This window comes from Oncorhynchus masou, chromosome 1 (assembly GCF_036934945.1).
Source record: "Oncorhynchus masou masou isolate Uvic2021 chromosome 1, UVic_Omas_1.1, whole genome shotgun sequence".
Classification (NCBI taxonomy): Eukaryota; Metazoa; Chordata; class Actinopteri; order Salmoniformes; family Salmonidae; genus Oncorhynchus; species Oncorhynchus masou.
In genome coordinates, this window is record NC_088212.1 from 39,350,949 (window position 1) to 39,377,652 (window position 26,704).

A 26,704-nucleotide genomic window follows, 5' to 3' on the forward strand; every position below is an offset into this window, starting at 1 on the left:
TACCTATCCCATCTGTTGATTTGCACCCCAGATACCTATCCTATCTGTTGATTTGGACCCCAGATACCTATCCTATCTGTTGATTTGGACCCCAGATACCTATCCTATCTGTTGATTTGAACCCCAGATACCTATCCTCTCTGTTGATTTGGACCCCAGATACATATCCTATCTGTTGATTTGGACCCCATATACCTATCCTATCTGTTTATTTGGACCCCAGATACCTATCCTATCTGTTGATTTGGACCCCAGATACCTATCCCATCTGTTGATTTGGACCCCAGATACCTATCCTATCTGTTGATTTGAACCCCAGATACCTATCCTATTTGTTGATTTGAACCCCAGATACCTATCCTATCTGTTGATTTGAACCCCAGATACCTATCCTATCTGTTGATTTGGACCCCAGATACCTATCCTATCTGTTGATTTGAACCCCAGATACCTATCCTATCTGTTGATTTGGACCCCAGATACCTATCCTATCTGTTGATTTGAACCCCAGATACCTATCCTATCTGTTGATTTGGACCCCAGATACCTATCCTATCTGTTGATTTGAAGTCCTCCTCACATAATCTGTCTTTTACAGTTCAAACATATCCAGACTCTGACAGCATGGCGGCTGCTGTGTGGTCTTTCATATGAAATCCAGAACAATTTTGCAGGAGGGAGGGCTCCCTTTCGATCAGTCAACAATGGGGGAGGCAGCACGCCCCTAGACACTTGACAGAATGCTGTCACGAAACTAGGCCAGACAGACAAGAATATCAAATATTCAACTCTCATCAAAAAACACGGAACAAACGCAGTGGAAAGTACCTGCCATGACCAAAACCCACTGACATAAAAGGCCATGGCTTCTATCCAACAAAACATTCCACATTAGAAATAAGCTAAACCTTCCCCTTGGCTGTCATGTCAACTATGCTGCTGAATCAAATGAAACACAGACCATGTTCCCAAACTAGGGGTCGCGACTCGATGTGGGGTTGCCTGATATGAAAACGGGGTTACGGGGGAATTTCCAAAATCCCCCCCAAAAAATAATAATCCAAATCATTGTATGTGGTTAACCTTGAAAGTCAAAATGAAAATTATTAAAACCTAAAATATAGAATTCAAGCAGAGAGCGCCCTTAGATCATGGGAAAAGGTCGCACTTGAATCATTCCCATGGTGAATGGCTCGGCCGACTACACCATGAAACCACACACTATTGCAGAGACTTTGACATCAATTACCATCTGCAATTGATATTGTGAAAACAATGTGTGGGGAGGCAGAGGCACAGAAACTCACATCAATATCTTTGTCAGATAACAGTGTGAAACTAAGAATTGGTGCTATAGCTAGCAATCAAGGGGAAACTGACTGAACGACAAAAAATACTCCCCTCGTTATGCACTCCAAATGGACGTTAGCTGTGAGGGCCGAGATGCCCATGCATTGACTTTCACTCGCTATACATGTCGGGGGATGCTATTCACGAAGACATATTGTTCTGTCTCACGATTCCCCAGCATGAAACGGCATAGGGGATGTTCAGTGTGCTGCGTGGCTATATTGACGAAAAACAGATTCCATATGGGATCGAACGGTGGGCTTTTGCACAGATGGTGCTCCATCTATGGCGGGGCGGTGGGCAGGTCTCTGGACTCTAGTTATGAACGTGTCTCCCTCTGCCATATGGACACATTGTACGATACACCGAGAGCATCTGGCGGCAAAAGAGCTGAGCACAGAACTAGGAGATATACTGCAACAGGTAACTTCGATTGTAAACTACTATCAAACCACATCCACTGCACGCAGGCCCGTTAGCATAAGTATCTGGAGAAATGGGATCAGAGCATGAAAATGTTGGTGGTTATTGAGGGGGAGTGTTGGAAAGGTTTGCATTGAGAGAGGAACTGTTGTCATTCCCATGTATATAAAAATATATATATTTCGTTGACACGAGAGATGACTGCTGACCTCCAACTCTTGAAAGAGCACTTTGGGACCTACTTCCCAATCCGTTTGACTGTGATCCTGGCTCAGTTGACATGCCGGTAAGTGAAATCAAACAGCTGATTGAGCTGTCATGTGCATTTAAAGGTCACTACGGAGAAGTTTTGGTTCCTGACTCAAAGGGAATACCCTGCAGTCTCCCTCTGTGCATTAATGCTGCATTCAAAACAACTGAGAACTCGGAACTGGGAACTCGTAAATCTCTAACTTCTGACATCAGTGCATTCAAGACAACTGCGAACTTGGAGAAAATCTGTGAAAAACCGACTGGGAAAAATAGCTTTGAATAGTCATCCAACTCGGAATTCCAACTTGGGAACTCGGGCCTCTTTCTCGAGCTCCGACTTTCCGACCTGAAGATCACTGGCGTCATCAGTTCCAAATTTCCTGTTGTTTTGAAACCATCATAAAACTCATGGCAGGCTAACCTTCACCAGCGCATATCTGTGTGAATATGGATTCAGTGCTCTCGTCTGCATTCAAATCAAATACCGATCCAAATTGGATGTGACAGCAGAGATAAGGTGCGGACTGTCAACTATGCCTTCTGACTTTGAGAAGCTCCGACGCGGCACCCATCTCATTAGTGGAGTGAAATATGAGACATTGTGTCATACTAATTTGCATTTGACTGTCATAGCACCACATTAAAAGTATGTGAGGGTGAGTTGAGAAGACAATCAGAAATGCTGTTAGAAGGTTTTTCAATTGACTGCCATAGCCCCAAATAAAAAAGTAACATTGTTTTTGACATGGTTGGGGTCACAATATCAAAATGGGGCCGTCAACCCCTGGTATACAGTGTATGTTGTGTATGTCACATCGGAATAGATGACTGTTATCCATGTGAAACATTTTATGGATTTAACAGCACTTAGCTCCCTTCTGCTGTGTACATTGCTAGGTGCTTGAGGTAAAACAAGCAGTGGTTGGTTGGGAGGGCGAGTGATTACCTTTTAAATTCTTCAACTCGTAAGTGCAGCATGGAGAAACTACATAAAACAAAGTCCTGCCTGATATTGTGAATATGGAGAGATAATTGCCAATGAGAGACATAAGGACCGGGAACAGAATCATAAGCAACAAACTCACTGACAGGCTAATGGCTATAAGTACCACTTTAGTAAGAAAAGGATTCAGACTCCATTTCAAATTGATTATGTGCTGAGGTAATGGTAACATTACATTTGTGTATATGTGATCAACAGTACTGGGGGGGAAAAATGAATACATTTCCAAAAACATGTCATGAAAAATGGGCCTGGGAAATAATAATACTTTTTCATTTAACCAGGCAAGTCAGTTAAGAACAAATTCCTACTCCGGCCCAAACCCTCCCCTAACCCGCACAACACTGGGCCAATTGTGCGCCGCCCTATGGGTCTACTGATCACGGCCGGTTGTGATACAGCCCGGGATCGAACCAGGGTCTGTCGTGACGGCTCTAGCACTGAAATGCAGTGCCTTACACCACTGCGCAACTCGGGAGCCATAATAGGTTGATAATCTGGGACATTCAAAGGGAACACTGGTGTAGGATCAAACCTCAATGGGACATGGATCCAAAAGGATATAGTGCATTAAAATTCAGTTGGCAACTCAAAGGACAGACTCCCTACTATGCCCTGGGACTCCTCAAATGTTCTGGTTTCCCTCTCTGACAGCACCTCACATTATACCTCATTCCTATTCCCCATGGCTTCAAAAGCCTTTGTTCTTCCCATTAGCAGTTGCAGTACGCGATGTGTTTAGAAATGATTGCAGTTGGGGGCTTACTGAAGTTTTATCAGCAAAGAAATGAACAAGAATTATGGTACAAATTGGGAGGCTGCTTTCTTCTTTTTCCCCTCTTTAAAAGTACAGATTTTCCCTCCAAACTAAGGCCAAAATATTACATGATTAAAGGCAAGAAAGCACAATATATACACATAAGTATGTAGACACCCCTTCAAATTAGTGGATATGGCTATTTCAGCCACACCCGTTGCTGACAGGTGTATAAAATCGAGCACACAGCCATGCAATCTCCATATACCCACATTGGCAGTAGAATGGCCTCATTGAAAAGCTCAGTGACTTTCAACATGGCACCGTCATAGGATGCTACCTTTCCAACAAGTCAGTTTGTCAAATTTCTGCCTTTCTAGCGCTGCCCCGGTCAACTGTAAGTGCTGTTATTGTGAAGTGGAAACATATAGGAGCAACAACGGCTCAGCCGCGAAGTGGTAGGCCACACAAGCTCACAGAACAGAACAGCTGAGTGCTGATCATATGTCCTCGGTTGCAACACTCACTACCGAGTTCCAAACAGCCTCTGGAAGCAATGTCAGCACAATAACTGTTCGTCGGGAGCATCATCAAATGGGTTTCCATGGCTGAGCAGCCACACACAAGCCTAAGATCACCATGTGCAATGCCAAGCGTCGGCTGGAGTGGTGTAAAGCTCGCCGCCATTGGACTCTGGAGCAGGGAAATTCTCTGGAGTGATGAATCACACCATCTGGCAGACAAAAGGCCAAATCTGGGTTTGGAGAACGCTACCTACCCCAATGCATTGTGCCAACTGTAAAGTTTGGTGGAGGAGGAATACTGGTCTGGGGCTGTTTTCATTTTTTGGGATAGGCCCCTTAGTTCAAGTGAAGGGAAATCTTAACGCTACAGCATACGATAACATTCTAGACAATTCTGTGTTTCCAACTTTGTGGCAACAGTTTGGGAAAGGCCAATTCCTGTTTCAGCATGAACATGCCGCTGTGCACAAAGCGAGGTCCATACATTTGTCGAGATCGGTGTAGAAGAACTCGACAGGCCTGCACAGAGCCCTGACCTCAACTGCATCAATCCCCTTTGGGATGAATTGGAATGCCAATTGTCAGCAGGCCTAATCGCCCCAACATCAGCGCCCGACCTCACTAATGCTCGTGTGGCTGAATGGAAGCAAATCCCCAACATCTAGTGGAAAGCCTTCCCAGAAGAGCAGGGGCTGTTATAGCAGCAAAGGGGGACCAACTCCATATTAATGCCCATGATTTTGAAATGAGATTTTCGACGAGCAGGTGTCCACATAATTTTGGTCATGTAGTGTATGTTAATGTGCCCAAAACATTTTTTAAATGCCTTTTTGGGTCCATTATATCTCACATATTGATTGATTGCACCCATTTCCATGCCGTTTGTAACAGGAAATGTACATGCCCAAGAAACAAAGCCATTTTTTTGCCGTCTTTTGGCCCACCATGCACCAAAGTTGAAATTCACAACATTGGAAATTCAAGCCTCTCCTATCCTTCAGAGAAATGGCTGAAAAAAATAGGGGTTTTAGTTCATTATATATTTTTAATTAAAACCTGCCAAAGTCCTCAGCTTAGGAGTTTAGTCATGCCAAAATCATGAAAGAATTCTATCTCGGTTGAGAAAAGGATCTGCATCTCATGCTATTCCAGTTTAATTCGCCTCACCAGCCTGTCTCTCCCTTGTCAGAATAATTTGAGACCGTAACTAACTTGTTTAATCTTAATTAAAGAAAAATAAGGATGTCTACCATATAGCACGATAGCGTCCCAAATGTCACACTTTCGGGTCTGGTCAAAAGTAGTGCACTATATAGAGAATAGAGTGCTGTTTGGGATGCAACCTACCTCTGTTTCAGCTCAGCGATGCCATTTAAAAGGATCTGAGTCACAATTGATCTTGCAGAAAATATTTCTAATAATAAACGCTCCCAAACCTTGCCTGAGGATACTAATAAAGCCTTGCCTAAGTATACTAATACAGAATACAAACTCCAATTAAATGTTGTATAAAGGCTGTAGTCTCAAAACTAACAAATAAAAATACATACAAATATATTGGAGACTCTCAACAACACTCTCCAGTCGAAACATCTTGAAGAGTCATATTTAGAGAGAGGAGTTTTGTTTTGATATAAGGTCAACAGCTTTGAGTTTCAAACCGTTTAGGTTTCATGCAGGTCTTGTTTAGATTAAATGATTACATTTATTTTTATCATCAATTGCACACAAGGTCCAACCGACACTTAACTTTTGCTTTTAACCCAACCCCTCTGAATCGGAGTGGTGCGGGGGCTGCCACATTGGGCACCCAGGGAGCTGTTGTTGTGGGGGGTTAACTGCATTGATCAAGAGCAGTTTTTCACCTTGTTGGCCTATGGATTTGACCTGGCAACCTTTCAGTAGTTAGTTCAACCACTAGGCCACCTGCCATTTTGATAGACCTCCAGAGCATTTGCCTGGCGGCAGGTTTGGAAGAGATGTGTTGCTAGCAAATGCATGCAAGGTTGGTGATGATCTTCCTTGTATGGCTTGGTTAATCTATTGACACAGCTTCTGTGGGTTACTGTAACCCAAACATGGGCCAGTGTGAGACCCTTGTGACAGCAGGGTTAAAAAGCAATGCAGTTGTCTGCTGTTTGTTCATCACTAGCACGCATCAAAGAAATACATACATTTACATGTTAATGTTGAAAAGCCCTTCAGATTGAAAGTCCTTCAAACGTGGGCGGGAGAACAACAGCATTTTCATCTCACAGATTACATTGAAACGAACACTACTAAAGACCCTAACTATTCAACCTTCTTAATGATCAATTACTGACACAATGATGGTCCTGAATCTCATTTTAATTTATTACCTTTTGACAGCAATAGAAATTACTAATATTTCCATCCCATTAACTCCCCAACCCAATTTTAAATACACTGCGAATAATAAATGGAAAAAGTGTAAACATTACTCACATGCAGACCTACACTCTATGTATCTCAACATTCAGTAACTGAATTTGACAGCATGATCTAGTGTAACAATTAGGCATTGCTGGTTAATGATACATGAGGAGTAATTAAACCAGCTCTCAAAGTCGAGTTTTTCTTAATCTGACAAATACATTTGAGTCATAACAGATTGAGACAAACTGGGGACAAATGAGGCTGTGTGATGTACACAACTAAATTATTGTATCAAAGCCTAGTAATGTGAATAAATGATGGTTAATAAGTGTTAAGTAATAATGGGTAGTCACTACCACCTTGGGGCTTTTATTAAATGTTTTATTCTGTGTTGATACAGCATCCACCCACCCAGCATCCAAATGCATTTAGTGTTAAACAATTATAATATTCAAAACCGAAATTGAAAAACTGGACTATTTTTCAAAAACTGGACTGAAACCTTAAAAAGCACTAATCGCTCAGCACTAGTACTGTAGCTATTTCGAAATACAAGACAGTCTACTACTAAAATACGTAAATAACAGTATTCCACCACGGTGCTTCCCTTATCCTCTTCTCATAAAATCCATATTGTCAAAAGGTCAGAGCCACTAGACATGAGGGATGTAGATTCGCTTGTCAATATACTCCTATGCGTATGAGCTATGAGTTGATGAGGAGCAATTGAAAAGCTGAGATCGAAGGGGCAGGAAAGGGTCAAAGTTGAGTATAGTAGAGGGAGTTGCCTTAAGGACATCCCTCAGTATTACCTCTGCTGATCTTGTCAGCACAGTCCATAAACAAAGACCACATACAGCTTCACATCCTCAAAACATATTTCCACATGAATTTGTACTTCTCACCAAAGATTTGAATGAAATTCCAAGATCCTATAAGACTGGCACTGCAACAGAATTGGCACTGAATGGTATAGGACATACCACAGAACAACCCACATGTACATTAAATGGCTCCTTGGATAAGAACAGGATGAGACATGTAACATCAATGTGATTCTATTGTCATTAGTATACATTCCCCCTCAGTGGCACACAGGGGTCTTATAGGACAACAACGATCACAGAGACAGTCGGGGAGTTTTTGACACTGAAGGAGCGAACTGGCCCTGATAATTATAATAAGGCATGTTGAACATGCCTATAGGAAGAGGGTATCCTTGAAGGCTGACGGTATCGCTATATGACCAAGTGCAGACGTTAAGCCCTCTGATCACCCCTATTCTCTATCTTGCTCTTCATACCTATTCACGAGCTAGGAATCCTGAATCCGGGAATCCAGTGAACAAAACATACAGGCAGAGGGCAAGGAAGCAACACACACTGAGAAAAAGAGAGAGAGAGAGATTTAGACAGATAGATGAATGGTACCAAACAAACAGGGATGAAATAAATGTATCTATGCATGTAGGATGTAAGCGGTACGTGCACAAAAACATCAAAACAACTCACTACATGAACACAAATGGTGAACAAGACTATTAGTCAATGTGGTTTGATCGTTGTTGGTAAACAGTGCTATCTTTCACATACAGCTGGGGGAAAATTGTATCAATTGGTGTTCATTAAATCATGTGGGACCTGAAGATCTGAAGTACTGGGATCCATAGCTACCAACTATCTGTTGGCTCAGTGAGTAAAAGCTGTACTTCTTGGGTTGGGTATACTGTTGTGGTGACAGCTTTGAATCAGTCCTCATAAGCATAAGTATATAATTACACTGCAACCCTGCTGTGATCCACATTGTAAGCTTAACTGACTGACCAGTCCCTCTCGACTAGAGCCACCGAACACATGCTGTCTGTCACACAATAGAGTACCACAGTATCAGTCATAATACCCATAAAACCTAGTGGTTAAACAAAGAAATGGTTCCATTCATTTTTCCACCATTCACTTCAGTATATCATTCGCAAGCATTCATTTTTCCAATAGGGGATTTTCGGGCTGTGTTTCGTGTAGGCTTACCCTGGCATGACGTTATGATAACCATGTAAATCTCTCTAGGACAAGGTGATTTTTATCAATATATTGTATTTACCCCTCCAAAATGAAATGCTTATTAGCTGCTAATGTGGCCACCATAAAGAAATACAAATGCCAGGATAATCTGGATGAGACTGTCAAATCGAGGCAAAGGTAAGAATCTCTGGATTAACTATCTAATGTTAGCTACATTTAATCCAGCATCCTGGAGTTGCCTCTCCACTGTTGACGTTGAGACTGGTGTTTTGCAGGTACTATTTAATGAAGCTGCCAGTTGAGGACTTGTGATGTGCCTGTTTCTCAAACTAGACACTAATGTACTTGTCCGCTTGCTCAGTTGTGCACCGGGGCCTCCCACTCCTCTTTCTATTCTGGTTAGAGACAGTTTGTGCTGTTCTGTGAAGGGAGTAGTACCGAGCGTTGTATGAGATCTTCAGTTTCTTGGCAATATCTCGCATGGAATAGCCTTAATTGCTCAGAACAAGAATAGACTGACGGGTTTCTGAAGAAAGTTCTTCGTTTCTGGCCATTTTGAGCCTGTAATCGAACCCACAAATTCTGATGCTCCAGATACTCAACTAGTTTAAAGAAGGCCAGTTTTAATGCTTCTTTAATCAGAAAAACAGTTTTCAGCTGTGCTAACATAATTGTAAAAGGGTTTTCAAAATTATCAACTTGGATTAGCTAACACAACGTGCCATTGGAACACAGGAGTGATGGTTGCTGATAATGGGCCTCTGTACGCCTATGTAGATATTCCATTAAAAAAAATCAGCCGTTTCCAGCTACAATAGTCATTTACAACATTAACAATGTCTACACTGTATTTCTGATCAATTTGATGTTATTTTAATGGACTTTTTTGTATTTTTTTAAAGTACATTTCTAAGTGACCCCTAACTTTTGAACGGTAGTGTAAGTATACACAATTATATTAGAATCCCCTTTGGCAGTCTTACCGGGTAAGTCTCATAGAGCTTTCCACACCTGGATTGGACAATATTTGCACAGTATTAGTTTTAAAATTCTTAAAGCTCTATCAAATTGGTGGTTGATCATTGCTAAACAACCATATTCAAGTATTGCTATAGATTTGCAAACAGATTTAAATCCAAACTGTAACTAAACAGTAAAAAAAAACATTCTAAAAACATAATTCCACTGATATAATGGGGTACTGTGTGTAGGCCAGTGACACAAATCAAATCAAAATGTAATCAATTTTAAATTCAGGCTGTAATACAACAAAATGTGGAAAAAGTAATGGGGTCTGACTACTTTCTGAAGGCACTGTATGTAGTGCACTACTTTTGACCTATAGGCCCAGGTCAAAAGTAGTGCACTATAAAGGGAATAGGGTGCCCTTTAGGACACACCCAGGGTATCCAGATTGGCCATCAAATTCCACTGAATTCCACTGCTGCTGGAATAACGATACAAAAACAATTGTGTGCCATTGTCATTGTAAAACCCGGGTGCTATTCTACACTGGAAACAAAACGTGTAAATCCGGTGGTGCATGCCCTGCAGAATCTCATGTACAATACAGCTGCTGTGCAATACAGCCTGTTTGTTGCCCTAAACAAAGAAAAAAAGAAAAGTCTAAGAAGTGCTGACAAATTGCAGCCGACGGGCAGAATTCCCAGCAATGGAGAATTAGATTATTCTAACCAAAGGCAAGTAAAATACATGGTACCGTAATCTTTGGAAAATATACTGGGTGTGGCAGGTAATTGTCCCGAAACTGAAATGACTAAAGAATAATTATCTTTAAAGCACCGGATACTATCATGTACAGTAGATGCGCTGGGATTTCTCACTGGGGTCTAGTTCTAACCAGCTGCAAGTCAATGCCATTACCATAAACAAGCAAATACAGCTTGAAGCAATGGGATATTATTAGATATGTGTGAAACCACAGCAGGGACTGCATGGAGGTTGAAAGTTGCATAAAGGTTGAACTTACTGCAATACTGCTGTACCTAGGGCTATATCTCCTGAGTCCTATTAACACATGCTAAACCCGTTACATTTATTTGAGGATCAAAGGCAAAGTAAGTCTGGATACTAAATGTCCCCATATTCCCTATATACTGTAGTTCTCTACTTTTGATCTGGGCCAATAGGACTCTGGTCATAAGTAGTGCACTCTATAGGGAATAGGGTGGCATTTGGGACCCATGATAAATGTGACTCAGCAAAGGGAATAATTCTTTGAACTGTAGGACCAGACCATTATGATCCCCTCTACATCAGACCTATGGCTTTGATGTGTTTGAAGTGGAGATTAACAGCTCAATGCAATGCTGAAATAATTTTCAATCTCAACTTGAAAAGGCATAGCCTGCATCAATCTCAACGCTAGGATTCAAGTCAAGAGTGCATTACACCAAACAGGTTTCTTTTCGACAATTGAAATTCTGAGTTTGCATTACACAAGGAAACCTTGTTAAACTCAGGGAGAGTATTTTAAGGTTTTCAAATGTACAAAATCGGATTAAAAGGAGAAAATACCTTGTGTGGTCGTTCAAACGAAGCATAAACAGCATATCTACTCATCTAAGGCATGAGACAGTAAAGAGACAACTAAGGACACAGGAGTGTCTCTCTCGCTCTCTCTCTCCGAACAAACACAGGATAAACTCTGTGATTGTCTGGAAGAAATTTGTGTGAAGCCTTGCCTGTTTTCCTCATTGAGTCTTCTTCTTGCCTTCCACTGCCTATCATTATCGTCACTATGCCCCAAACAAGTCACAATGCATTAGAGGCAGAGGCTTCTTAGATCACAGATGCACCACATATGCAGGAGGCAACAGGCCAAGTGGTGCAGTCTCAACACAACAGACAATAACTAAATTAATATTCTACACAGTGGAGTACAACTACTTCCTACTCTCAGAGATCCCATCCTCAGCACTTTGATTCTGTTGTTACCCATGTTCAGTTCACATTACTACCACACTAGACTGCACTGCACTGCACTACAGTGTAATCCAGGGGCACAACTTTGGTTTTAGAAGTGGGGGGGACATAATGATTATTATTATTATACATTTTTTTATCCAGTCTGATAAACATTCCAACCAGCCTACCCAAACTTCGGAGGCGTCCGCATGGTCCTAAAGCACTGTTGCCTCGTTTCGTATCACATTCCAATGATAAAACTGTGTGTGTGTGTGTGTGTGTGTGGGGGGGCATGCTTCAGGACTACCTGGCCTGATGACTCCTTGCTGTCCCCAGTCCACCTGCTGTCCCCAGTACACCTGCTGCTGCTCCAGTTTCAACTGTTCTGCCTGTAGCTATAGAACCCAGACCTGTTCACCAGACGTGCTACTTTGTCCTGGACCTGCTGTTTTCGACTCTCTGGACCTGCTGTTTTCGACTCTCTCTCTACCACACCTACAACTCTGAATGCTTGGCTATGAAAAGCCAACCGACATTTACTCCTGAGGTGCTGACCTGTTGCACCCTCTACAACCACTGTGATTATTATTATTTGACCCTGCTGGTCATCTATGAACGTTTGAACATCTTGGTCATGTACTGTTATAATCTCCACCCGGCACAGCCAGAAGAGGACTGGCCACACCTCAGAGCCTGGTTTCTAGTTAGGTTTCTTCCTAGGTTCTGGCCTTTCTAGGGAGTTTTTCCGAGCCACCGTGCTTCTACATCTGCATTGCTTGCGGTTTGGGGTTTTAGGTTGGGTTTCTGAATAGCACGTTGTGACATCGGCTGATGTAAAAAGGGCTTTATAAATACATTTTATTGATTGATTGATTGGTGTAATCCTCACCTTCATTCAATCCCAGCAGTCTAAACACAGTCGGTCCTCATCCTCACTCAACACCAATGGACTGCACACTGTCTGAACTCTGAACATAGTTAGTCTCATATTAACACAGACTAATCAGAGAATGGGGGATACAATTATTTGGGAATAATACATGATCTAAAACACGATCAAAGTATAGATGGCTGATTCCTCACAAAACTAGAACAACAAAAAAAACATGACTTTTGGTGGTTTTCACTATATTTAATCCATTGAAGGTTCCTCTGGAGGAAGGAATGTTGACATATATTTGATATTTGTATCTTAAAGCATTATTGAGAAATAATATATTGAAGTTGGAATATTTGTGACATTTTGGCCTTACCCCGGCCTCCTTTAAGACTCCATAATATCCATAATATGTCATCTGTATGTGCCACAAAGTAAAAGTTAGTGTTATTTGAAGATTTACAGCTTGCTCTGTAATATGAGTAGTATTATAATTTCAATAACACATTTCCTATTGAAATGTATTAATATTGAAAATTATTAACATGAATATTGAAAATATACCATTTTGATTTGGCTAACTTTTAAATGTATTGTTGAACATAATATACTCTACGGGCATATCAAAGTTCCAGAGTGGGACATCCGTGTTTTTTTAAGTTATGGCCCATTTTATGCAAAGACATTGTTATAGTAGGCAATGTAACCAATCACAGCCCTCCTTTAACTTTTATCATCGCACATCCTGCAAATTACCAGCAGAGGGCAACCATTTTTAATACATTTTTCACTTTCACTCTGTTGGTAATGTTTACAAATTGGATCATAACTCTAAAAGTAGCAGATAGCCCACTCTGAAACGTTGATATACCCATAGGGTATATAATATTTGAAAATATATAGAAACATTTGCCAAATCAAAAAACTCATTTTTTCTATATTCACATTTAAATTTTTCTATATTCATAAATGTATGTAAGAGATGTGTTATTGAAATAAATATTACAGAGAAAGTGGTAAAGCTTCATATGACATCAACCTTTGCTTTGTAGCACCTACAGATGAAACATTATGAGTCTTAAAAGAGGCCTGAGAGAGGCCAAAATGTCACAAATATTCCAACTTTAATTATTCAGAAATTATGCTTTAAGATACAAATATCAAATATATGTCGTACATGTCGTACAAATCCCCCAAATCACGGTCTTTTTTGTTGTTGTTCCAGTTTCATGAGGAATCACTCAGATAGCACATTTCATAGCTATCAGAAATAGCAGCATCGAGTGTAACGTTGCATCAGAGCAATCAGGAGTAGTTGCAACGGTAGCAAACTCAGTGACCAACAGTCCGTTGTGGGTAGGGCAAGCACTCGGATAAATACTTAAACCGCATGAAGGAAGTGTTACACGAGTCCTTTCAGCTCCTATTATTCCTGATGTCCATATGGATGCACCGTGGGCCCTGCAGTCAGACACTGTGTTCTGGCCATCTGACTCTGTATGACAGTGAGTGAAAGGCAGCATCTGGAGTACAGAAGAGACCAGTTACCTCCCGATAGCCAGCCGCTGTGCTTGGACTAGAATGAAACAAGTGCCGGAATACATTTTCATTTGAAATTATCTGATCCCTTCTACTGTACAAGCATTTCGCTACACCCGCAATAACATTTGATTTTTGATTTTTTCCCCCCCCCGTTATTTTACCAGGTTAGTTGACTGAGAACACGTTCTCATTTACAGCAACGACCTGGGGAATAGTTACAGGGGAGAGGAGGGGGATGAATGAGCCAATTGTGAACTGGGGACTATTAGGTGACCGTGATGGTTTCAGGGCAAGATTGGGAATTTAGCCAAGACACAGAGGTTAACACCCCTACTCTTACAACAAGTGCCATGGGATCTTTCATGACCTCAGAGAGTCAGGACACTCGCTTAACGTCCCATCCGAAAGACGGCACCCTACACAGGGCAGTGTCCCCAATCACTGCCCTGGGGCATTGAGATATTTTTTAGACCAGAGGAAAGAGTGCCTCCTACTTGCCCTCCAACACCACTTCCAGCAGCATCTGGTCTCCCATCCAGGTACTGACCAGGACCAACCCTGCTTAGCTTCCGAAGCAAGCCAGCAGTGGTATGCAGGGTCGTACGCTGCTGGCAACATCAGCTAAATATGTGTATGTGACCAATACCATTTGATTTGTATAAGAGGTGAAGGTGGTCAAGCAGAAGAAAATTCAAGGTGTTCGTACTTCAGTCTAGTGAGCACTGGCCAAACTCAAGCACTGCTGAAACACACGGAAAGAGAACCTTTTCTGCACTCTCTGGTTGTCAACAAACCTGGTGGTCATGGAGGGCAATGGGGCCTGGCAGTGTTTGCTGGTTGTCAGCACTTTAACTAAATAATTAAGAATAATTGGGTGAATCCAGGTGAGTCGTGCTTATTGACATTTTAAAACTGCAGCCCTCTGCCTTTTGCGATTTCTGCTGCTGAGCGGTGCTGACTGACACAGAACAAACAGCATGACCTAAGCCTTGCTTAATAATGGTTGGATTGTCTGGTAAACTGATGAGGGATGTGCTGGTGCTGGTGGTTGGCAAGACAGACTAATGCGAACGTTGGCCATGCACAGCGGGCGGTCGTCCTATTGCCCCTCACCACAGAACATTGACTATTATTCTACACGATGAATGAATCACCACAGTTTGTGCAGGTGATCTACTGCACAAACTGATGTTCATTATGGTGTGTCTGGTCTCTAACTCTGCATGGTGTTTTTTTTTGAGGAATTACTGTAAAATAGTAAGTATTCCTCACCTCATAGTGGGCAACCCTCTGGGACTCGGAGATGAGCTGAGCACTGCACACTTTACAGTAGGTGTCTGTGAAAAGCCCTTGGTCCACTTCTGTAGACTTCATCTGGTGGGAGAGAGGACAGACAAACAACAGCATGAAATATAACACTGGGTTGGAGGGATTTCAAATGAGGAATTCCGGGTAAGATGATATAAATGGATATAATATGCCTGAATGCTTCAAGTGCAATGAAGGGACATAATGGAGCAACTAAATGAAAATGTAATTTCATACTTTGATAGCTGTTTAATCAATATTTCATTATATCAAGCACTGTGATGGCAGTAACAAATGCAGAGTAGGTTTTTTTCCTCCATCCAGCAGGAAGTCATAACTGAATTCTATGTTGAATCAATAAACCCATTTTCAGGTAGCAGATCGAAACCACGTCAAGGCAATAGTAAATAAATCTACACGACTGAGAACCCTGATAGTATTTATCTTGGAAATTCGCAAGGGATAATCAACGAGGGGCTTATGTGTTCTCTGGAAAATAATGCACAACGTGGAAGGTGTGTTGCACCACATGTTTAGCGAAGTGGAACTCACCTTCCACGGAGTTGCATTTTTTTCCAGACAACTCATAGAGCCCTGAATTGATTATCCCTTTTATACCAGGGCTATTAATTAACATATTTGCCACTAGAAATGTATCAATTTGCCAGTGGAAATGTGAAAACATCCACTGAAGTAGCTATCAAGTTGACTAACTAGCTAGATCGCTACTATTGCCTTAGTAGCCAAACAAACAGACTTGCTAGCTTAGCTAACCAAACCATCATCCTTGCTTGCTATTATGAAAATCGAATTCAACAATGCCAATAATGTTTTCAATTCAACTTTTGGTTTCAAAAGCAGCTCAAAAATAGAACATGTAAGAATGAACGTCATAGTCCTGCAATTAAACCGTGCAATTATACCGTGCGTTATAGGGAAATAATGCACGCTTCTGAATGCCCTTCAAGCTAATCAGAAAGGAAAGGATTATTCATCAATGGTGTGGTATAATTAAACAATAAGGCACGAGGGGGTGAGGTATATGGCCAATATACCACGGCTAAGGGCTATTCTTAGGAACCGTGGTATATTGGCCATAAACCACAAACCCCCGAGGTACCTTATTGCTAACTGGTTACCAATGTAATTAGAGCAGTAAAAATAGATGTTTTGTCATACCCGTGATATTTGGTCTGATATACCACATCTTTCACCCAATCTGCATTCAGGGCTCAAACCACCAAGTTTATAAATATAAATAAATGATTGAACTTCAGCTGGGGGAGATTTGGAAGGGGACGGCAAGATGCTCTTTGAGGGGTTGGACTGCACCCTTTCTGCTCTTGATCTCTCCCTCTCGTCTCTCTACTTCTGCTCTGCTCTCTCTATTATTAATTCAGCCATGCTGTCATTAGAGAGCTCACATTGCAGATTTGGGAACACTCATGCACAGCTCATCCTTATTGACTTTGTGGAGTCTTCATTAGGCATGACATGACAGAACAGCAGAGATGTCAAGGAGGTATAAACTATGGTAACCCTTTTGGGCCCCTAATATCTCTCCCTATAAAGTGTAAGGACAAAGAGAAAGAGGGGAGAAAAAATGGAACTGATTAAAATACCCGGTTACATAAACTTCAATCATTGAACGATACAAGTGAAACATTTCTCTAAAACAATCAATAATTGAACTGATTGCATAAGATACATTGTGTCATAGACAATTTAAGTGAAGAATCTGCAGTATGATTTTCATGGCCAGGTTATGCGACCTGACTGTGATCTGTAATGAGTGATAATCATGTGGCTCACCATCTTTAATTGGCTCTGTTTCCAGAAAATTGACCAAGTCTCCCTCAGAAATTCTACTCCTCCCAGAGGCAATTCTAATGACTTGAGCAGTGGTCAGCAGGAGAGACCAGGGCTGTGTCCCAAATGGCACCACAGAGTCAAAAATAGTCCACTATATAGGGGAGAGGGTACCATCTTATTTTATTTGTGACCAAAAGCTATAATCTTTTAAACTCTTAGAACCCCATACAGTATGTATGCCTACACACTATACTTTAAGGCCAACATTTAAAGGGAAATATCACCACATACCTAAATATTCTGAGCTCAATGAAAACATGGAAAAATATCCCTTATGTCTGTAATGTCTTTATACAAAGGTTTAGACCTATCCAGTTATTTGTCTGATGTATGGTTATCCCAAATTGATGCATGCATACCTTATTGCCATCTCCAAATCACTAGCCTAAATTAAACAAATAGGCTGACATAACACCTGAAAAGGAAAAGCGGTTGTGTATGTGTTGACCTACAGGAAATAGGCAGGTATACTGTCACGTTCTGACCTTAGTTCTTTTGTTATGTCTTTGTTTTAGTATGGTCAGCGAGTGAGTTGGGTGGGTTGTCTATGTTCCTTTTTCTATGTTGTCTTTTGCGTTTGGCCTGGTATGGTTCTCAATCAGAGGCAGGTGTCGTTAGTTGTCTCTGATTGAGAATCATACTTAGGTAGCCTTTTCCCACTTGTGTTTTGTGGGTGATTATTTTCCGTTTCAGTGTTTGCACCATTCGGGACTGTTTTGGTTTTCATTTTCATTGATTCTCTTGTTCTTTTGTATTTTGTATTCAGTCTCATTAAATTATATTATGGATACATACCACGCTGCATTTTGGTCCTCTGATCCTTCCTACTACTCCTCCTCCCCCTCAGAGGAAGAAGAAACCCGTTACATTTACGGTCTAGCGATAAACTTTTCTGATTTAGGGCGGCCTATACATTTCTCTCCTTTTTCTATTTCTATCCTTCGTTAGGTGTAAATAAATCATGAGCCCGGGGATGGAGCCAGTTGCTCCGGATTATTTATTTGTGTAGCCTGGAGTAACAGATACAGCAAATGAATCAAATAAACAATAAGAAAGGTGAGGAGGAGTGAGGAATGTGTTAGAGGACAAAGGAAATCAGTTACCTCCATAAACTCCCCGATACAGTGGCGTAGGATACACCACCGCAGCCCTCAACATTGTTTTTGTTAATTATAGGAAATTAGCTTTAAAACTGCATAATGTCCTCTCACCCTCATGGCAAAATGTGTAAAATAGCAGGAAATTAGCATTAAAACTGAAAAGAATTCTCCCTCAGCCTCATGGCAAAATGTATAGAATAGCATGAGATTAGCTATAAAACTACACATTTTTCTCTCTTTGTGGCAAAATGTGTAGAATTGCAAGAAGTGAACTGTTTTCCTAATTATAATAGTTTTCGAACTGCACTATGCCTTTGCCTCAATACAGATTTTAGGATTCACATAATTCAATTCAAATTGCTTTGTCTGGTTGTCACCAGTGTGGTAAAGTGTGGAGTTAGGCACTTGCCAGCGGGCGTGTTTCAGACCTGAAGGACAGGGGTGTATTGATTATGCTTATTCTGTTGGAAAGCTTTTATTCTGTTGCAAAACGTTTTGCATCAGAAACCGTTTACTCCAAACGGAAAACAGTTTGTAATGAAAACAATAGGTTTTATTAGACAAATTGAGGTAGGTTCCTTCCGTTTGGATCTTGAACGGTAAATTGTTTTTTATTGCAAGATGTAATGAATACACCCATGGTGGAGGAGGCAGGGTTGCAGGCAAAACAGGATATACAAATGAGATATTCAGGTAGTAACTTTAAAAGAAAAGGCCTAGCTCATTCATCAGAACATAAATCAATGTCACACCGATAGGTTACTTAGCATCACTTCAGATACTTATGAAACAACACCAATTAAGTGAGTGTTTGCACCATACCAAAAAAAAAGTTCAGTACAAGCTGTTCAAAGTTAAAGTTCTCTGTAGTGCATTGGGTTGGCTGGCCAAACAGCTCACACACAGCCAGCGTTTGTGTCCTCTCACACGGTTGTGGTGCCCACAGGAGTTTTTCTTCTTTGTTTGGGTTTAACGACAATTGGCATCCAATATTAATAGTGCATTACAGACACCAAATGTTGTATTTCTTCTCTCACAGGTTGGATTGCAAGACGCACCCCAGATAAACAAAGATATATGAAAGAAATAAAAAGGAAAAACCACCCCCAAACATCATACAGCATACAACAATACCCACCCCATCCCACTAACAATGTACATTTTCTGTGACCTGCGTTCTACTTGAGTCGCATAATTCATGCCCATCGCTATGAAGGCCAGGAACCTGGGTTTTTCAATGCACAGTTGCTGTGGTCCACAAGTTAAAATGGGAACAATCCCTGGGTTTATATAACAGTCTGTTCTAATCTTGGTAACCCTCTGAATTATTTCATTTGAATTGTCCCATTAAATCATAGTACAGGCTGAACTTGTTCCAGACTGCCTTTTCACCTTTAGGCATTTTGTGTTGCTTGTTCTTGAAAATAATGTGACCTTGGCTCTGAGTTGCAGCTAGCGGCAGGCGGCACAGTGCCTGTAAGCTGTTGCATCAGCAGGGGAGGGAGGCTGGCATTCAGAGCTCCAGTGTGGAATAGGAGAGGAGCGGAGGGCTAAAGCACCCAACTGACGTGAACGAGGAAAAAACCTGTCAGATCCCAGAATGTCTGACTGCCGCAGAACTAACCAACCCCCCCTCCCCCTAGTCTGGTAATCGGCTGAGAGCAGCACCATTTTGCTAGACCAAGTAGACAGTGAGTGCAAATTCCACAGGACAAACACCATAAATGATAGGCTTTAAGAGGCTATCGGCTCTCCTCAGCCCCTCTCCTCTGCCTGTCTCAGCTCTCTCTATGTCTCAGTTCTCTCTGTATGTCTCAGCTTAGCAAAGCAGATAATGTAGAGATGCATTATTAATCACTCTGCTTGCATCCCAAATGGCATCCTACTCCCTATATAGTGCACTATATAGAGCCCTACGCTCTGGTAAAATGTAGTGCACTATGTAGGGAATAGGATGCTTTTTGGGACACAACCTCTACCAACACTGTTTGGAAAGCAAAAGCATCAGTGGGCAGCAAGGTCTGAGGAGCATCTTGTCTTAGTCCCCTCCTCGACAGCATTGTTGGCCAGATACCAGTGGGCGTCTGGGCACCGACATTGTCCTTGTCCATCAGCATTAGAGTCATTTAATGCCAGAGCTACAAGCCTATCTCCCTCTCTGACCCTGGAATGTCTAAAAGAAAACACCATTAGTTGTGTCCCAAAAGGAACCCTATTCCCAATATAGTGCACTACTTTGGTCAAAAGTATACTAAATAGGAAATGGGGTGCCATTTGAGACAGTCATTTTGTGTGAAACGGAACAAGGCACCTAGGAGCTATGCACACACAGCACACCACTGCTCAGCGCACGCAATTAGCATGTTCCAGTTCTCCCTCCTTGACAATCAATTCATTACGTCAATGGATTTTGCTGTCGGATACAGAGCTATAATTACAGTGGGTTGAATATTATAAATGAGATGCCGAAAAATATTCATTTTAAATCGATAAGAGAGAATGCAAAGACATCTCGCTCTCCGAGAAATTGTAGGTCTCTTTCGTACCTACAGCTCAGTATCACATCACAGCAGCTGCCATTGTCTGCATCATTAGAGTTACCCCTCAGTACTACACCAGGTTATTTCAGGGCATATTGGCAATTTTGACTAAAAACAATGTAGGAACTGAGGTGTGAGAATAAGCACTGTGCTGCATTTGAGCTAAATGGGTCTGAATTGCCTTATGCTGACAATCAAATTAGCAGGAGTGCCGCCTGCCTCTCATACTCTGCTTCTCTCTCCACACTGTTTACTCCCATGCTCTGACCGACTGACCGGGAACTGTCAGCAGCAAATCAGTCGGAGCAGGGCCTGTGTAACTGGAGAGAGAGACAGAAAGAGAGACAGAAAGAGAGAGTGAGAGAAACAAGGAGAGAGAGAGAAATAGAGAGAGAAACAGAGAGAGGGAGAATAGAGAGAAAGACAGAGAGACAGAAACATCTGGATAAAGAGAGAGGGTTAGTGCAGATATTACAGAGGGCAGTGTGGCAGGAGCGACTGGCAGATGTTGGGGTTATAAAAGGTGGGCTGTAATTCGTAATGGAAGGTGTTAAGCTGTGAAGCTGGACAAGAGTCCAAGAGGACGTCGACATGTGCTGCCGATTCACATTTGGCTGTCGTCAAGGTGCCCCTTCTGGCTTAGAAAAGGTTTGACACTGCAGTCTGATTCATTCAGCAGCTACAGGGGCCAGGACCACACAGAGAGATAAGAAGAGACGACTAGACTGTCCTGGGCTAGGCAATCTCTCTATTTTTTCTCTCACTCTCTCTGTCTCTCTTGCTCTCTCTGTGTCTGTCTCCCTTCTCTTGCTCGCTCTCTATATATCCATCTATCTACGTTATTCTCAAAGAGGGGAAAGATCCATCTACACACAGAGAAAAATGTTCACAAGGAATACTATGCTTGGAATAATAGAAAAACAGATGAAGCTGAAAGCCGGGAAAATGTGTATACAACAACTAGAGAGTGGAAATAGCACTTTAGGAAGACAGAATGGAACTTTTGTTTACTGAATGATTGATTGAAAATTGTGAGTCAACAATTCAATGTAAATCATTCTCAAGGTGTACAGCGCTCTGCTCTAACTTGATCATTTATGGATTTAGCAGAGAGTGGTCCCTATATAATTCAGGGGAAAAGGGTTGGGCATTTGCTCAAATAATGTTACAAAATATAATCATTTATATTATATGTGGCCGGGGAAAGCCATTGTTTGGAGTGTAAGACGCCCCACAACCCGCATTTTTAGGCTGCAGCAAGTTAGGCTGCAGTGCCACAGCCTGCACCTAAAGCCAAAGCCTCGTTAGGCTGCAACACGCATGGGGGGCATGTAAAGTGCTGTTTCAGGCCGTATCTAGACTTGACAGTTCATGCATCCTTTGTATGCTGATCATGGAGTTCTGATGGTGGAATTCCTAACACTTCATGCGTCTACACCTACATTTAAATGTGTCTACCATGTCCACATTGTGTCCGGATTATTCAAATGCAAATATTCATTCTGCAAACGGTGGTACAGGCTAAATCTGATAATAGCACAACAACAACTTGATGGCAGTAGCCAACTACTATAGCAAGCCTCTGTAGCTAGCCAGAAATCTAGCTAGCAAAGCTAAATGGATTGCATACAGGTTAGCATAATATTTTCTCCAACGTGAAAAACGTGCCTCTCGCTCCCAAAGTACGTGTTTTCTGGAGACTTGAAGGCAGAATGCTGATGACATCGTATGCGCTTTCGGTAGCCTGATTGCATGGAGACTGAGGAGAAAGCTGCACACAATGTGACTTTTGTGCGCCTAGACCTATATTTTCAATGCAATCTTCGTATTTAGATAGCGGAAGTCGCATGTAAGTGTCAAGTGTAGACATAGCCTCAGTTCAGCAAAGGAGAAGCTCCTGGCTGGATGCCGGAGGCTGAGCTTGCCGGGCATTTGATGGAAGGCCTCGGACATTGACTTATGTTGGCAGAAAAGCACAATCTATTTAATCTTCGAAGATAAATTCCAGCCTAAATTAAGTTTATCTCCTGTGTGTGGGAGTGCTTTGATTGACAGTTTATCTTCCTTATTGTGAACCATTTTATTTGGATAAATATGCATTGAACCTTTGTCAATGATTCTCATCATTGCCATCCTACCAGCCACGCCTAGTGAGCCATTACATATGTAACACTTGAATTAAACTTCAGTTGTTGACTGACCATCCATACACTTCTAACATCTTTTGAAATGGTTACATTAGTATTAACAGTTTAATTTCAAGAGCTCAAAAAGCAAACTTGCCCATTTCTAAAGGTCACTGAATAAAATGAATGTTGGACTGGCTTAGCCAGCAGCATCATCTGAAATCCACAATCATTGAGGGTTAAGCTTTTAAGCCTTGAATACAGGATTGTTTCAAAATAGCTGAACTTGAAAGACATATGGAATCTCTCTCGCTAAGCAATTGAGGCGAAAATACACATTTGCAGTCACACAACTGTCCCATAAATCAATCCCATCCATTTGAAGAAGCTCATCCAACAACACAGAAGGGAGAGAAAACAAAAATGTTCCAGAGAAGGAATTTAAAATATTTCGCTGCTAACTACCTAGTTCAGAGCTGTGTATTGTAGGATGGACAGGCTCTACACAGGCAGGCTGACCATGCTGAGGTCTCTAGTCTAGATCAGAGTTCCAGGGTATGTCCAAAATGGAACCTTATCCTCCTATTTAGTGCACAACTTTTGACCAGAGCCCATAAATCTCCGGTCAAAAGTAGTGCACTGCAAACAGGGAACACGGTGCCATTTGGGACAAAGCATCAAAGTGTCCCCTGCACAGTGCACAATCTCTCTCCAGACCAGCGTTGCGTCCCAGCTGAGCTCATTACCATCGGCTGTGTCTAGTGATTCTATTTCTATGGTCTAGGCAGCAGCCATTTGATGGCAGCACATCAGAGCAACACTGAGAGCAGAATCCGGGTTGAGAGGAAAGGGACTGACGAGGGAGAGACTGGACTGGAGCCTCGTACGCTAATCAGAGGCACTACTAGGCGGTGTACTCTGGTACAGACAACTCCAAAGCCAAAACACTTTGGTGGAGAAAACATACTTTTAAATAGTGTGATAAAACCAGTGTGGTTCTTTCAATGACAAACGGCAGAAAAAAGCTCACTCTTGAGAAATAGATGATAGCAGGACGGTAAATTGCCATACTGCACACATATTTGTTCTGGGGGAGATTTGGTTTAAGTGTCATACAAGATGATGTAGCTGTCTGAATTTGCGTAATGTGCCAGAGCTTTTTCCTAACGCACTTCAGTCATGCAGATGACAGGTTTAAAACAGATTACATCCTTTTCATCAAAAATCAATCCAATGTGTTTCACTTTTTTAAAAAGAAGAGCGAGCTACCACTTCAATCCAAATGAAAGAGAACGTTATTGTATTTTAATGATTCCAGATCACGTCCATGGGAAAAACCCATCAGCAATAATACATAGGCCTATTTAACAGAATATTATAATCGTGCTTTGTCTAGCAGGGTTGATTATAAATGATCAGCTGCTTATCCATTCCATATGCCATATTATAACTAATAAAACAGGCAATTATTTATAATAGCTAGCACTATACATGATGGAGGATGAACGAAAGAAATGTGCTCAGTTGCGCAGGATAGAGTTACAGCTATTGTATTATGTCTGAATTGAGATACATCCAAGAGAGGATTCAGAAAGCAACAGGAATATGATGCCATTCTTATGTACTGTAAGCATAGTCATTCTTCAGATAGGATAGTAAACAGGTATTTTAGCATCATAGCCTTGGTACAGTATATGGCTGATATAAACATGGCTGGAATGCAGTTTCAACCAATCAGCATCCAGGATCCAAACTACCCAAAACATTTTAAGGAGGTTGGTTATTATCTATCGAAGGAACAGACTCCACGACACACTGTAGCTATGTTTCCATTAACATGTCCAGGGATTGTTTGTTGACATTTAGAAAGTTCACATAGAAAATAGATGAGACAATTGCCTGCTCGGGTGCGTTTCCAGTTAACTATCTGTCAGCTGGACGTAAGAATGTCACACCTAATAAAATAACTTTTTTTCACAAAAACCTACAGTGTTAAATAAAATGTTTGTAGTTGAAGTGATTCCATTACCCATTTTGGCAAATTGTGCGATAATACATTGATGACAGCTGTACTGTGTGCCCTTCCACATATCTGTTCAATGTCTCATGTAGGCCACAAAAGCCAGCATGGATAGAATGCAATAATTGACTAATATTTGCCATATTCTAATAATTATCATGTGCCTAACGTATCACCACAGATAACGCACTGCATAGGCCGTCAAGGCTAGACCGTGTCATGGTGAAACTCGCACTCCTGTAGATCTGAAATAATTGGATGACGAAACTAGCTAGCCAACCAGAAATACAAGGTGAAGCATTTCAGACATTCTTGAAAGTCAGGACAATTCTTGTCCGGCAAAGAACATCCATTTTGGTACCGCTTTAAATTATTGTCAGCTTATAACAGCTTCATAAAGCCTTCATGATGCCTTCATAAGCACTGAATAAATGTGTTACAAAGCATCTATAACCGTATGCCATGCTTTATAAAGGGTTCATAATGTGGCATAAATGTGTGACATAATCACCCATATGTCAAATGTGACATAACCCACTATGTTGAATATGATATAAACATGTGCTTTCTAGAGGGTGTTGTGCTGAAGGATGGCATATGATCTAAAGTGATGTCATGTTAGCCACATTACTACTAATCTATTTCCCAGACACTCCCGCCCAAATGCACGGAAGGTCTTGTGGACCAACGCATCAAACTTGGCCATCATTAGTTAGGGTTAGGTTTAAAATCTAATTATAAGTGACATGGGTTTATTGTGGTGTGTTTTTGTCTTGGGGTTTTGTTAGGTATTGGGTGTGTGGTTTAGTGGGGGTATCTAGCCTAGTCTATGGCTGTCTGTAAGTGGTTCTCAATCAGAGGCAGGTGTTTATCGTTGTCTCTGATGGGAACCATATTTAGGCAGCCATATTCTTTGAGTATTTCGTGGGTGATTGTTCCTGTCTCTGTGTTTGTTGTTACCAGATAGGCTGTATAGGTTTTCACGTTCCGTTTGTTGTTTTTGTATTGTTAGATATTTCATGTCGAGTTGCTTTTCATTAAAGAACATGAATAACCACCACGCTGCATTTTGGTCCGCTTCTCCTTCGACAGACGAGAACCGTTACAGAATCACCCACCACAACGGGACCAAGCGGCGTGGTAACAGGCAACAGCAACAGCAGGAGCAACAAAGAGAGGAATGGACATGGGAGGACGAATTGTACGGAGAAGGACCTTGGGATCAGTCTGGGGAATATCACCGCCCCAAAGAAGAACTGGAGGCAGCGAAAGCTGAGAGGCACTGGTATGAGGAGGCAGCACGGCGACGCGGATGGAAGCCTGAGAGTCAGCCTCAAAAGTTTTTGGGGGGGTGGCTCACAGGGAGTATGGCGACGCTAGGTAGGAGACCTACGCCAACTTCCTGTGGTTACCGGGGGGCTAGAGAGACCGGGCAGGCACCGTATTATGCTGTGGTGCGCACAGTGATTCCAGTGCGGGTGCATAGCCCGGTGCGGTATATTCCAGCTCCGCGTATCGGCCAGGCTAGAGTGAGCGTCGAGCCAAATGCCATGAAGCCGGCTCTACGCATCTGGTCCCCAGTGCGTCTCCTTGGGCCGGCTTACATGGCACCAGCCTTGCGCACGGTGTCCCCGGTTCGCCTGCATAGCCCAGTGCGGGCTATT

At 41.8% G+C, this 26,704-nt stretch overlaps 1 protein-coding gene across 1 annotated transcript in view; it reads right to left on the reverse strand.

The window, feature by feature from the left end:
* zmat4a (zinc finger, matrin-type 4a) overlaps window positions 1-26,704 on the reverse strand; it is a 153,180-nt gene that overhangs the window by 100,939 nt on the left and 25,537 nt on the right. Inside the window, exon 2 of the mRNA XM_064971270.1 lies at window positions 15,347-15,448. Within this exon, the coding sequence (XP_064827342.1) occupies window positions 15,347-15,448 (102 nt within the window). The remainder of the gene's footprint in view (window positions 1-15,346; window positions 15,449-26,704) is intronic.